Source organism: Solanum dulcamara, chromosome 2 (assembly GCF_947179165.1).
Source record: "Solanum dulcamara chromosome 2, daSolDulc1.2, whole genome shotgun sequence".
In the NCBI taxonomy this organism is placed as follows: Eukaryota; Viridiplantae; Streptophyta; class Magnoliopsida; order Solanales; family Solanaceae; genus Solanum; species Solanum dulcamara.
In genome coordinates, this window is record NC_077238.1 from 82,389,008 (window position 1) to 82,400,165 (window position 11,158).

General features: G+C 32.2%; 3 protein-coding genes across 3 annotated transcripts; all 3 read right to left on the reverse strand.

Annotated features, from left to right (window-relative positions):
• Positions 1-22: 22 nt before the first annotated feature.
• Positions 23-3,231, reverse strand: LOC129881129 (hypothetical protein At1g04090-like). The gene is made up of 2 exons (XM_055955485.1): positions 2,804-3,231; positions 23-1,977 (listed from the first exon to the last, which is right to left on the reverse strand). The coding sequence occupies exons 1-2, from the start codon at positions 2,910-2,912 to the stop codon at positions 383-385; spliced, it is 1,704 nt and encodes a 567-aa protein (XP_055811460.1). The 5' UTR covers positions 2,913-3,231; the 3' UTR covers positions 23-382.
• A 2,528-nt stretch (positions 3,232-5,759) lies between these two features.
• On the reverse strand, positions 5,760-9,253 carry LOC129873877 (uncharacterized). Its single transcript, XM_055949067.1, has 4 exons — positions 9,247-9,253; positions 7,845-8,266; positions 6,846-7,420; positions 5,760-6,159 (listed from the first exon to the last, which is right to left on the reverse strand). Exons 1-4 carry the CDS (start codon positions 9,251-9,253, stop codon positions 5,760-5,762), a joined length of 1,404 nt encoding a protein of 467 aa, XP_055805042.1.
• On the reverse strand, positions 9,183-11,158 carry LOC129879027 (plasmodesmata-located protein 4-like). Its single transcript, XM_055953501.1, has 4 exons — positions 10,871-11,158; positions 9,864-10,170; positions 9,644-9,763; positions 9,183-9,270 (listed from the first exon to the last, which is right to left on the reverse strand). The coding sequence occupies exons 1-4, from the start codon at positions 10,880-10,882 to the stop codon at positions 9,260-9,262; spliced, it is 450 nt and encodes a 149-aa protein (XP_055809476.1). The 5' UTR covers positions 10,883-11,158; the 3' UTR covers positions 9,183-9,259.

Here is an 11,158-nt window from a genome sequence, read left to right on the forward strand (position 1 = left end):
AACAGTGGTATTTGCACGTAAGTTATGGTTCAAAAGTTGTTTTAAAATCTTGAAAAAATATAATTTGGACATAAAGGGCTAAAAGAGTTTAATGTTCACACAAAAAGCAAAAATACACTTAACTTTACAAAGAATGGTTCTTCATTTGAACCCTTAACCTCCTATATATACAAGCAATGGAGGACATTGAGTAATTCTAAGAATTCCAAAAGCATTGTTGAAAGACCTATTACCCGAGGCGAATCTAGAGCAAATCGGTGGGTTCAACTGAATCTATTGCTTTCGGATCAATCATGTATACATATGCACAAAAAGGAAAAACATATAATAAGATCATACTTATTTTGAACTTATTGACTTTGGATCGTAGATACACCTCTGCCTACCACCTTTCATCACCGAACCAGTTGTTCTTCTCCTTAGGTCCTGTAGGCCCTGCTTCGCCATAAAGTTCAGTTGGAAATAGCTCGACGAGAGTCTCCACTGAAAATCTGAAAAATGATGGAAGGTGTTTGATTATCTCGTCCACTTCATATCCAGATTTGTACTCAATGGTTGGACCCCATTCCCTCATGTACTGTAACCATGGCGGTTCCACGACAGTTCCTTCTCCAAGGTACTCAGCAGCAATGATTCGATACTTACTGCTAGAGTCTACATAGTATTTGCTTTTAGCACAATCATTCCTCACTCCAATACCAAGTTTTGTATTGCCTTGAAGGTAACATCCAGGATGTGGGAAACTCGCGTGACCATTTCTTGATGCATATACGATTGACTTATTCCCCTCGATGAACTCCAAATCACGAACATCAACCCATTCACCACCACTATGTTCCGAGAAGTATACACTACAGAGCTCCCCTGAAAAATTGCTAATACGAAGAGTATAATGCTCCCAATCACAAACGTGTTCGCCTACTCTATTCAGGGAAAGATTTATCAAACCTACTTTGAGTGTAGCCGGTCCATTGAAGGGGCAAAAAATCCACATTGCAATGTCAGTGAATGTTCCTCCTTCAGCTGGTTTAACATGAACATAGAGCTCCGCGGTCTCAATCTTACCACATTTGACAGTGTGTCTATTTTCAACATCTATACTAGGCAAATCAAGCCAATATTTCCCATCATTTCGTCCGCCTGCAGGCAAGTTTGAGCCTTTCGCATCAATAACAATACCATTGTCCTTACCGTCTTTAAATAGAAGAGCTCCGTTTGTGAAAAACCATGGAACGGATGAGGGCAAGTAAATTTCGTCAGGATGGAAATAAACAGTAGGTCCATAGTGCTCGATGAGAGCATGGACCTGCTCAAGATTGGGCATTGCCTGTAGAGACGAGTCGAGATTCTTCAAACATGCCACGGCGAGGTCATCGCCTTTAGTGAACCTCATACTGCAGAAGAACGTCCCAACCGAGACCCCTCTACATAACATGCCCCTCTTGCAAGGTCTAGTTTTCCAAACTTGAAATTGGATCTTTGAAAAAAATGAATTTTCACTAAAAACAACTTCATAAGTCTCACAACTCTCTGTAAGATCTGTGCGGACACATCTAACTTCATCAAGATTTGGTTCATTAGGCTCAGCAGTAGCCACAAAGCCCATTGCTTTATAACCAACTGGAGCATTTGGAAGCCAGATGTAACCAACTTCCTTAAAAAGGGAATTCGCGCTATGAACTAAAGCGTAGTTCATTGGCTTTGCAAGAGCAGGAAGCTTGGAAGTCGAATCTTGAAGCGATTTTTTCAGCTTCAAATCTTTGACAGCAAGAACATAGCCGGTTATGTTCTTCTCATCATCTGGCTGACAGTAGTGACCAACGATCGAAAATCCTTGTGGAATTTCATCTGGTTTATAGAATGAGACTGATTTTGATTTTCCAAAAAATGGAGTACAACTCCAAATTTTCTTAAACTTGGTGATTTGAACAGCTTCAATTTCACCTAGGCATATTTTTCCTTTAGCAAATCCTTTACCTACACAGAGACAATATTCCCATTTAAGCAAATAGAGAAACCATAGCACAATTTTTACTCTCTCTGTTCTTTCAAAAATACTTGATACCTATGTTGCTCGAACTCTTCAGATATGCGGACAAGTTCATGTTGGATCCTCTGAAAGTAGCGCGTATATCGAGGATTGCACACAAGTGCGTCAACAATTTTTGGAGAGCTCGAGCAACATAGCTTGATACAAACAATGTGATCGACTATATAAATATTCACGCACCGTGACCATATTCACTTGAGAGAGATTGTTGCCACATGAAAATGTGAACTTCACAACAACTACGCCTAAATCCCAAACAAGTTGGGTCGGCTATATGAACTCTCATCGATCATATTTCTCTTTAAAATTATCTCAAGCCAATATTATACAAAGTAAAATTACTACTACTACTAGAAGTTATTTTCTATCTTTCATTTTTTGGCAACTGTAAAATTCTGTATATTCTAATATCGTTAATTTAAGACCACACTATTCAAAAATCTTATATATCTTCTTAAAACTTCGTGTCAGTTTTTAGCTCAAATCAACCATCTACCTCGTAGAGATAGAGAATCTGTTTCCGATAGCCCTCCCTTAAAAGATTAAATTACAAATACTAGAATTTATTCTCTACTAGCATAAAAATGTGAACTTTAGTAACAAATAGATAATTATATTCATTTTTAGACCAAGTCAACCATAGAACAGACAGACAAAGTCAACTGAAAACAAAATACAGATCTTATGTTATCTCTTTAATTAGCAGAAGAAAAAGAACACTTTTTTTACCAAACAAAAACTTCAAGAAAATACCTTGAGGCCATTGTGGAATTGGTGAAGGCAAAATAAAGCTCTGTGGTTCAATTTCAACATGACTGTAATCAGTGGCACTGTCCCAACAGCAACAATCCCTCCCAAACATTTCTTCTTTATCTCAATCACAAAAAAAAAATATCAAGAAAAGACTAAAAACAAAATCCCTCTAAAACCCCACAAAATGTTTTCTCAAGAATTTGCTCTCAGTTGACCAAAAAAGTAAAAACACTTTGAATCAAGAAACAAGAAAAAAGTTGGGGCAAGTACAAAAACAGCACTATTTTCTCTAATTTTTGGTCTTGTGGGAGATTAAATATAGGAATTATTTAGGAAAGATTCAATCTTTATGAAAGTTTTTACTTTTTTTCTTGAGAAAAAGTTAAGAAGAGAGCTATAATACTGGAAAGACAGAGAAAAGAGAATGGGGGCAGCTTTTTAATTTAATAATGATGTTTTATGTTAAACGGATGTCTGTTATTCCATGGTAGTTGGTTTTTTTTTTTTTGGCTTTCTTTCTTCTTTTCTTAATTTTATTAGTTAATCATTTCAGTCAACTGTGATTTTTTAAAAAAAAGTCTTTTTTTTCAGTATTTTTTTTTTTCATTTTGAAGGATTTATAGTGTTTCCACACTTCTCCTCCAGTGTGACTCGAACCCAAGACCTACTGGTCGTGAGTGGAGGTGCTTAACCAACTGAGCAATCCTCACTTGTTTTTTTCAGTATTCGGTACTCGTTTTTAATCACAATTATGCTAGATTTATGTGAAAAAATTTACTTTATAGGTAAAACGCTCTTTAGTAAAGAGGTAATTACATTCCCAAAGAGCCTCGATTGCCCCAACTTCAGTCTATTCTATTAACCTCCGTTATTAAAACATCACTATATTTTTAATTAAAATTTTTAATTGAAAAATATTTATTGGTTGTTTTTATGGATATTTTGATTGAATAGGTGAGGAAAAAATTAATAATATTTTTTGCACGAAAAAATCAAAAACCTTTCTGATATTTCAAAAATAATCTATTTTTCATCGTAAGTTATCCTTTCTTTTTTTAAAAAATTCTGAACCTTTCATATCATAATCTATTTTTTTGCTAATGAAAATATATTAGAGTATTACCTAAACTTCTCTGCAAATTAGACGATAATCTAATATACAAAAGTTATATTTACATAATTTTTAAATATAAAGATAAAATTTATATAATAACCAAAATGACGATATCGAAGTAAATCAATTAAAAATCTTAAACAACTCTACCCAAGTAAAGAATGAATTGCATCGGCTTCATGAGCATTGGGCAAAGTCGAGTTTAACAATTTTATTTAAAGTTCAAACTCGAGACCTATAATTTTAAAAAGTTAAAGTTTAATTTGAGCAAAAACATTTATTGTGGACAAAGAAAACATGACTAAGACATGATTTATTTCTAACAAGAAAGGTTTTTTAAAAAGATGAATAACTTATTCCACTTTTCGATACAATATGGATTGCATAGGATAATAGAAACTTTTCTATTTTTAAATAAATATTTTCATCTAAATATAAAAATAAAATCTAACAAAAAGTGTCGCCATAAAAATAGGCCCTCTAATTTATAAATCTAGATTTAATCTAAGAATGACTTTTCAACATATGGACCATAAGTATACGTATGATTAAAAAAGTTTAACTTTGAAAAATTATTTATTTATTTGAATTAATTTCTTTAGATTTTTTTATTGTCCAAATACTTTTCTACAACTACTTTTCCACGTGTTTTGTACCTTCAATTCTTTTCTTTTTTTTAAAACTAAAGGTTGATTTATGCAAAAAGTTCCTTTTTAGGCTGTTATATAGATTTTTATTTTTGGTTAGGTAAACAATTATCTTTTCGAATAACGTAAGATTCAAGTTTACTTATATATTTCTCAACCTTGAATATTGTCTAACATTTCATTGATAAAATTTTCGACCTTCAACTACCAATTTTCTCATAGAAGTTAAAGAAATTCATAAATTATTGTGATAGTTTACTAGTAAGGATGACAAAAAGACAACTCATTATTGGTGTCCAATTTTTTCAAATGCATTATATATGAAAAATTAAAAGACTTTTTGTTGTTGTTGTTGTTGATAAAGAATCGGTAACAGATATTTTTTAGGCGAATATAAAATAAATTTTATTTTAATATAATAGTCTATCAAATACATAAAAGAAATAAACTGTATTAGACAAACTCACTATAATTAACTCAATAAAAAATTAGAGAAGAAAATTTCAAAACTTAAATTACCAATTATTGTAGGTTGTCTTTAAATATATTCCAATTTAGATCCATTTGCAATCACAATCCTAAGTAGTGAACAATTTAGTAGCGGACCATCACATCCAAAAGAAGTGGAAAAATGAAATACCTAACACATATGATACATGTATTTGCAAATGAAAATGAATAGAAATAAGAAATTCACACTCAAAGAAGTAATAATTGAGTGGGTTCATCGTCAAGATTTTTTCGTGATCAAGGCTCAAACTCAAAATTTTGATTGAGTTCGAAGAATTCATAAAACTTTTGTTAGTTATTTTTTTTTTTGAAATAACTATTTAGTAAATGATCCCCCCCACCCCACCCCACACACTCCCCTTTTTTAAGAGAATGAAATACTCATGATTTAATAAATTCATTCCGAACAATTTGAAAATCTTTTAAAATTTTGTAATTGTTATTACAAACGTTAATTGACAATTAAAACAACTTTTCAAAATACGGAGCATCATTTAAATAGTAACCTAAAATGACATTTTCTCAAATCAAGTTGAAAGATTCTATTCATCTCATCATGAGAATCCGTCGATGATAATTAAGAAACATCTCTTTTAGGAACTAATTAGACAAGTAACTATACAAGATTTTAAACAACATTAAATTTATCCTATTACATTTTACATGTACTAAAATAATGTTGTCCTCATGCTGAATTTGTCTCACTAGACCATTTTTTTCTACCTTTGTTGATAGTATTAGGAATCCTACTACTATTCCCAACATTATTATTGTTGTTGTTATTGTTCGCTCCGCAAACAATTCTAAACTCAATACCATACGCATTTCCAAAGCAAGAAAACAACCCTCCTCCGTCGGAGTTCCGTCGTGCATGTTCTCCGTTCACCGCTTGCGTCTGCATCGTCGCCACCATCTCTTTCCTCAATCTCTCCCTACTTGATGATAATAACCCTTTTGCATACGCTTCCTTTGCTGTTAAATCCCCGAATATTATTGAGCTTTCTCCATCTTCCATTTCCTTTGATTGTTTGGTCTCCACTTCTTGTGGTGACTCGGGTTGTGCTGACGATGGTGGCTGTTGGTATCTGATAAAAATATAATTAAATAATTAAAAGTGTACGTTTTAATCATTTAACCTTGCAGATAAGATGATCACTATACAATTCAATACGGTATGTGAGTAGACATATATCGTAAGTAAACATAAATCCTAAATTCAAATCGCATCGTTTGGATTATTTGCACCATATGGTCTTTTCTTGTGACCACTATTTAGATTATCTAATCCCTCGTTAGACCGGGGGGGGGGGGGGGGTTAAATTTTGCCTTAGGGAGAAGTTGAATGAAATTTTGGTTTTTGGCAAACAAAATTAGTTCACTGGTTAATATGAGACATAATTAAAATAGTAGCCTCTGAATAGGTCATTTGTGCAAATGCTCCTCATGGCCACTAATTATCAACTTTACACATGATTGCATAGAAATAGAGTTCACTGGCCATTTTCCGCTCTGTTTTTAATAAATAGCCGCTGTCATGAAATTTCAAACTCCACAAGCTATTGTTGACAACATCTTGGAGTTTTACTTGTGAAATTTATAACTTCATAATATTGACTATTGGTCAATTTTGTGGCTAAAAAGTGGTTATCTTATTAAATTTTACTCCATGATTGGCCCAATAAAGGATGAAAACACAATAAAGTAGTAAAAATATGCTTTGATAGTAAAAGAAGTTTTTCAACGAGATGATCATACAATTTAATAACAGTACCTTTTAGCGGCTATCTCAGCTGCAACAATAGAAGCTGATGGGCCAACATCCGAACATAACTCCGAACCATTTAACATAGATCCATTACACATCGAGCCATTTGCCATTGAACCGTTACAAATGGAGTCACCTTTGGTAGGAAATTCGTCAGTGTTAACCTTGGAATACCCTAAACTCAAAGATCTCCATAATTGTACTTTTTCATTTATTTCCCTTTTTTTATCATCATCAACTTCTTGATGATTTTCACTCATTTTCTTGTCTAAAATATCTCTATAATCCAAAGAAGAAGGGTCCATAATTTCATTATTACAAAGTAATGGCATGCTTCTCATAGAATTTTCAATAATAGCCACTCCCATGTTGAGAATTCCTTGAGGATTTCCAGATGGCCTTCTAATTTGTAAAGCAACAAATCTTTTTCCACTGGATGAATTTTGGAAATTAACATAAGGGTTAATTAGATTGTTCAATTGAACATTAATTGTACCAACTAAAACATCTCTAAACCAAGAAACAGTGTAAATTTCAACATGGACTGAAGAATTCTCTGAATATAGGAACTCCTCATTGACCTGTTAATTAAAAAAAATTAGAAAAATAAAAGAAAGTAAGAAGAATTAAACAATTTATAAGGCTTTAAGAATTTTGAATTCTACAAAATTATGCTCCATAAATAATAGGCAAAAAAAATAATAATCTTTTTTTGCTTATATATAATATAGTTAATTTCTTTAAATTAATTGAAGATTGTAGTATATATAATAAATGATAAAGGGTGTTCAAATATTGCTTTAGGTCACACGTTGAAATTCTAAGCGTGACATTCTTGTATTTTTTTCGAATCCATTTAAATTAAGAGAAAATTCTAGTGCATGTAAATGACAAAAGGTGTTCAAATAATATTGTTTCTAGGGCACACGTTGAAATTCTTGAATCGCCTCGTTTGAATTCCTGATTTTGACATTGAATTTAAAGACTATATATAACGTAAAAAACCTTGAAGGAGAACTTGACATTCCACGTAGGGTTATTGTGACCTTCATTATCAACTTTTGTGCTTCTTTTTCTATTGGGATTGATCCATGTGAGAGCATAAGTACGTAGAGATTTTGAAACAGGAGCTAAATCCTGGGCAGAAATGAGACTAATTTCAAGAATGTGGCTATTATTGCTAGGGGAAAAAATATTATTATTATTTGGTGAAGGTTGATAAGAGAGAGAGGAGGATTGTGGTGTAGGGATGCTAAGGTTGTTGGTGGTGGTGGTGGTGGGGTCCATTGTTGTGTTATTGTCGCCGTCTGTGGCGGCGACGAGGAGGAGATGGTGGTGGAGATTGGCAATGGCATCAAGATAAAAGGAGGAGGAAATAATGTGTGTGTGAATTTTGTTTGAGTTTTTTTTTTTTGCATGCCTGGATGCTAATTTTATGGAGATTTTTTAGGGTTTTTTGTTGGTGTGTTTTGGACCATTCTAGTGTTTATGGTCAACTTTTGTCCATTGATCATATCTTCTCTTATTTTTTTTTTTCGTTTGTGTTCGATAACTGTTTTGAGGTTTTGGCTTGGATAATTCAAAATTTGCGCAAAGTCGTGAGGCCGGCTTATTAAAAAGAGAAGCTTTCTACTAAAAATTTTCTAAAACTTTCTAGGACTCGAACATGAGATCTTCTAGTTATTTCTCTTTTTGTCTCTCATCTTATGCCATTATTCCCTTTGGGAGCTCTAGCCTAATTAATTTGAATTCGAAATATTGCGTAAGGTTCATTGAATTTTATTTCATTGAATTCCCTTTGCGTAAGCTCCAGTCTACTAAGTGCTTTATACGATAATTTATTTTATTTTGGTTATTTCTTTTTGACCTAACTAATTAGAATTTGCACCGTGTAAAACTCATTAAAAGAGAAAACACTCCATATATACTAAAAAAATTCAGTCACTGAGCTCAAACCCAAGAACTTCTAATTATCTATTTTTGGTCTCTCATCTAATGCTTAGTACTTGTTTTGGCGCTCTGGCCTAACTAGTTCGGATTTTCACCTCATAAGGCTTATTAAAAGAGAAAACATTCATATCAGGACTTTTTTCGTTCTCAGAGCTCAACTCAAGACCTCTTATTAATGGTGGAAGGATGATATTCATATATACCATCACAATTCTTCCATATCAAAATAATGAATTTAAGTCATAGAGAGAGAGAAGAAATTAACTAAAGAGGAAAAAGCAAAACTAAAAAATGCATTGTATATATTTATTATATGAAATTAGTTAGGTACAATTACACATCTTTAAAAAATGAAGAAGAAATTGAATAAAGAATTTATACAAATAGATATATAATAAGTGAATTATTGAAGGAGAAGATTAAGTTTTCTCTACTGATTAATTAAGTTCAAACCTACTCTCCATCTTGGTTCACCAATAATCTGCAGCAAATAAAATAATCAGTGTTTAATTAAAATAAGTGCAAAGAAATTAATGTGTAAATATGAATACATCATGAGAGTCATGTTAGGTATAGCAATACAATAGAGTAGTAATTCGATATCAGTTTTGAAATTCGATTTGTTGTCAAGTAAAATTTAAGATCAAGATAAACATCAAATATAGCGTGAAAAAAATATTTTTTTTAAAAAAAATTAAGACAAGTTATCTTGCTCTCTAACACTGTAGAAATGGTGAACGAGCTATCTACAAAAGTACTGCATTTTTTTTTAAGAATTTGACTCGGACAGTGCCAGTTTAGAAAATTCGATCAATACAAATATATATGTATATATATATATATCAAAAGCTTACCATCATCCTTCTTGCCACAGGACTTCAAGAAATAATAAACTACACCTAACAAAATGGTAGCCACTATTCCTCCTGCTACAATTGCTGCCAATTTTTGTCTACCATTCCCATATCCTTTGCCTGTCAAGAAAAAAAAATACATTGTTGAATTTCCTTTATATAAAGATAATTTAATTTAGATTGATCTATGCCAAAAAAACAATTTGAGTAGATAACTAACCTTCATCTAGGTCATGACTAGAAACCTTATTTTTACCATAGTTATAACTCAAATAACATCCATCCAAATAAATTTCTCCAGCTAAAGAATATGAACATTCATCATGAACAATTTGCACTGCTTTGTTCACACAAGCACCACAATCACAATCACCTAAATTACCAACACATTGTGCCATGACATGAACTTTCCCAACACTCAAATCACAAAATCCATTTTCATTCATTCCACAACTCACAATTTCAGCAAATGCATAGCTCATCTCCTCCAAAAAACTACGCGATTTCGCCCTTTTCTTACTGCAAACCTGGAGATGGCAAAATCAACTCATTTTTAGATAATTTGTCCGACCGCTAAAAATTAAACAAGATAGATTGAACTTGAGATAATCTATCAAATTAATAGGCCAAAATAGAAATAGGCAAATATCGCATCAACTTGTCATTTTTGGGTCATTTATTTAAAAATAGCCGCTATCTTGGAGTTTCAAATTTCACAGATAAAACTCTACGATAGTGACTATTTTTCTTCTATTATTGTTGAAAAGAGGCTATTTGTGAATTTTAATGGGTGAAGATACAACTTAAACCCAAAACAAACACAATTAATTTGGAGATGGTGAAAACCAAATTTTTGAAGGTAAAAAAAAAACAAACTATTTTTCAATCAAACATCATTATAGAAAAAGTTCTTTCACTTAATTTTTTCAAAAAACTAAAACCATTTTTCCAAAGACCGGAAAAGAAAAATCATTTCACCATTTTTTGAAACAAATTCCACCTAAGAATTATGTAAATTTTAAAGAACTTTAAACTAATAATTCAAGATTTTTTTTTTAAAATAAAAAAGGAAAGGAGATCGGGTAATATTGAAAACTCGGGTTATACCCTATTATTTGACACATTTTGATCTGACCCATCTCAATCCAAACACACTTTGGATGGGTCGGGTCATGATCCATTTATTAAATTTAACTCGACACGCTCATTTGCCACCTCTGCACTAACCTTATGAAGCATTTGAAGCTTAGAAATCTCTCTCTTTTCCTCTGCCTTGTAATCCAAATAGCAACCAGAAAGTTGAACTCTAGCTGGGATTCTTTCTCCACAAAAATGGCTATAAATGTCAATAAGTCTATTTGTGCAAATATGACATTCATTATAATTAAGGTCATTTCTGCATTGAAATAATCCCAAAATGGATATTTTTTCATCCCCTGCATATGTCTCAAAGAATTTTGATTCTAAGGACTTATCAAGAAATTCTTGAAATAGTGATGAAACAATTGATAATTT

Excerpts from the sequence above, each read along its gene's own strand:
- LOC129881129 (XM_055955485.1), bottom strand. The coding sequence starts at position 2,912 with ATGTTTGGGAGGGATTGTTGCTGTTGGGACAGTGCCACTGATTACAGT. Across the intron at positions 1,978-2,803 it reads AATTCCACAATGGCCTCAAG|GTAAAGGATTTGCTAAAGGA; the intron begins GTATTTTCTTGA and ends GTCTCTGTGTAG.
- LOC129873877 (XM_055949067.1), bottom strand. Across the intron at positions 7,421-7,844 it reads ATGTCAAGTTCTCCTTCAAG|GTCAATGAGGAGTTCCTATA; the intron begins GTTTTTTACGTT and ends TTTAATTAACAG. Across the intron at positions 6,160-6,845 it reads GCTGAGATAGCCGCTAAAAG|ATACCAACAGCCACCATCGT; the intron begins GTACTGTTATTA and ends TATTTTTATCAG.
- LOC129879027 (XM_055953501.1), bottom strand. Across the intron at positions 9,764-9,863 it reads TAGTCATGACCTAGATGAAG|GCAAAGGATATGGGAATGGT; the intron begins GTTAGTTATCTA and ends TTTTCTTGACAG.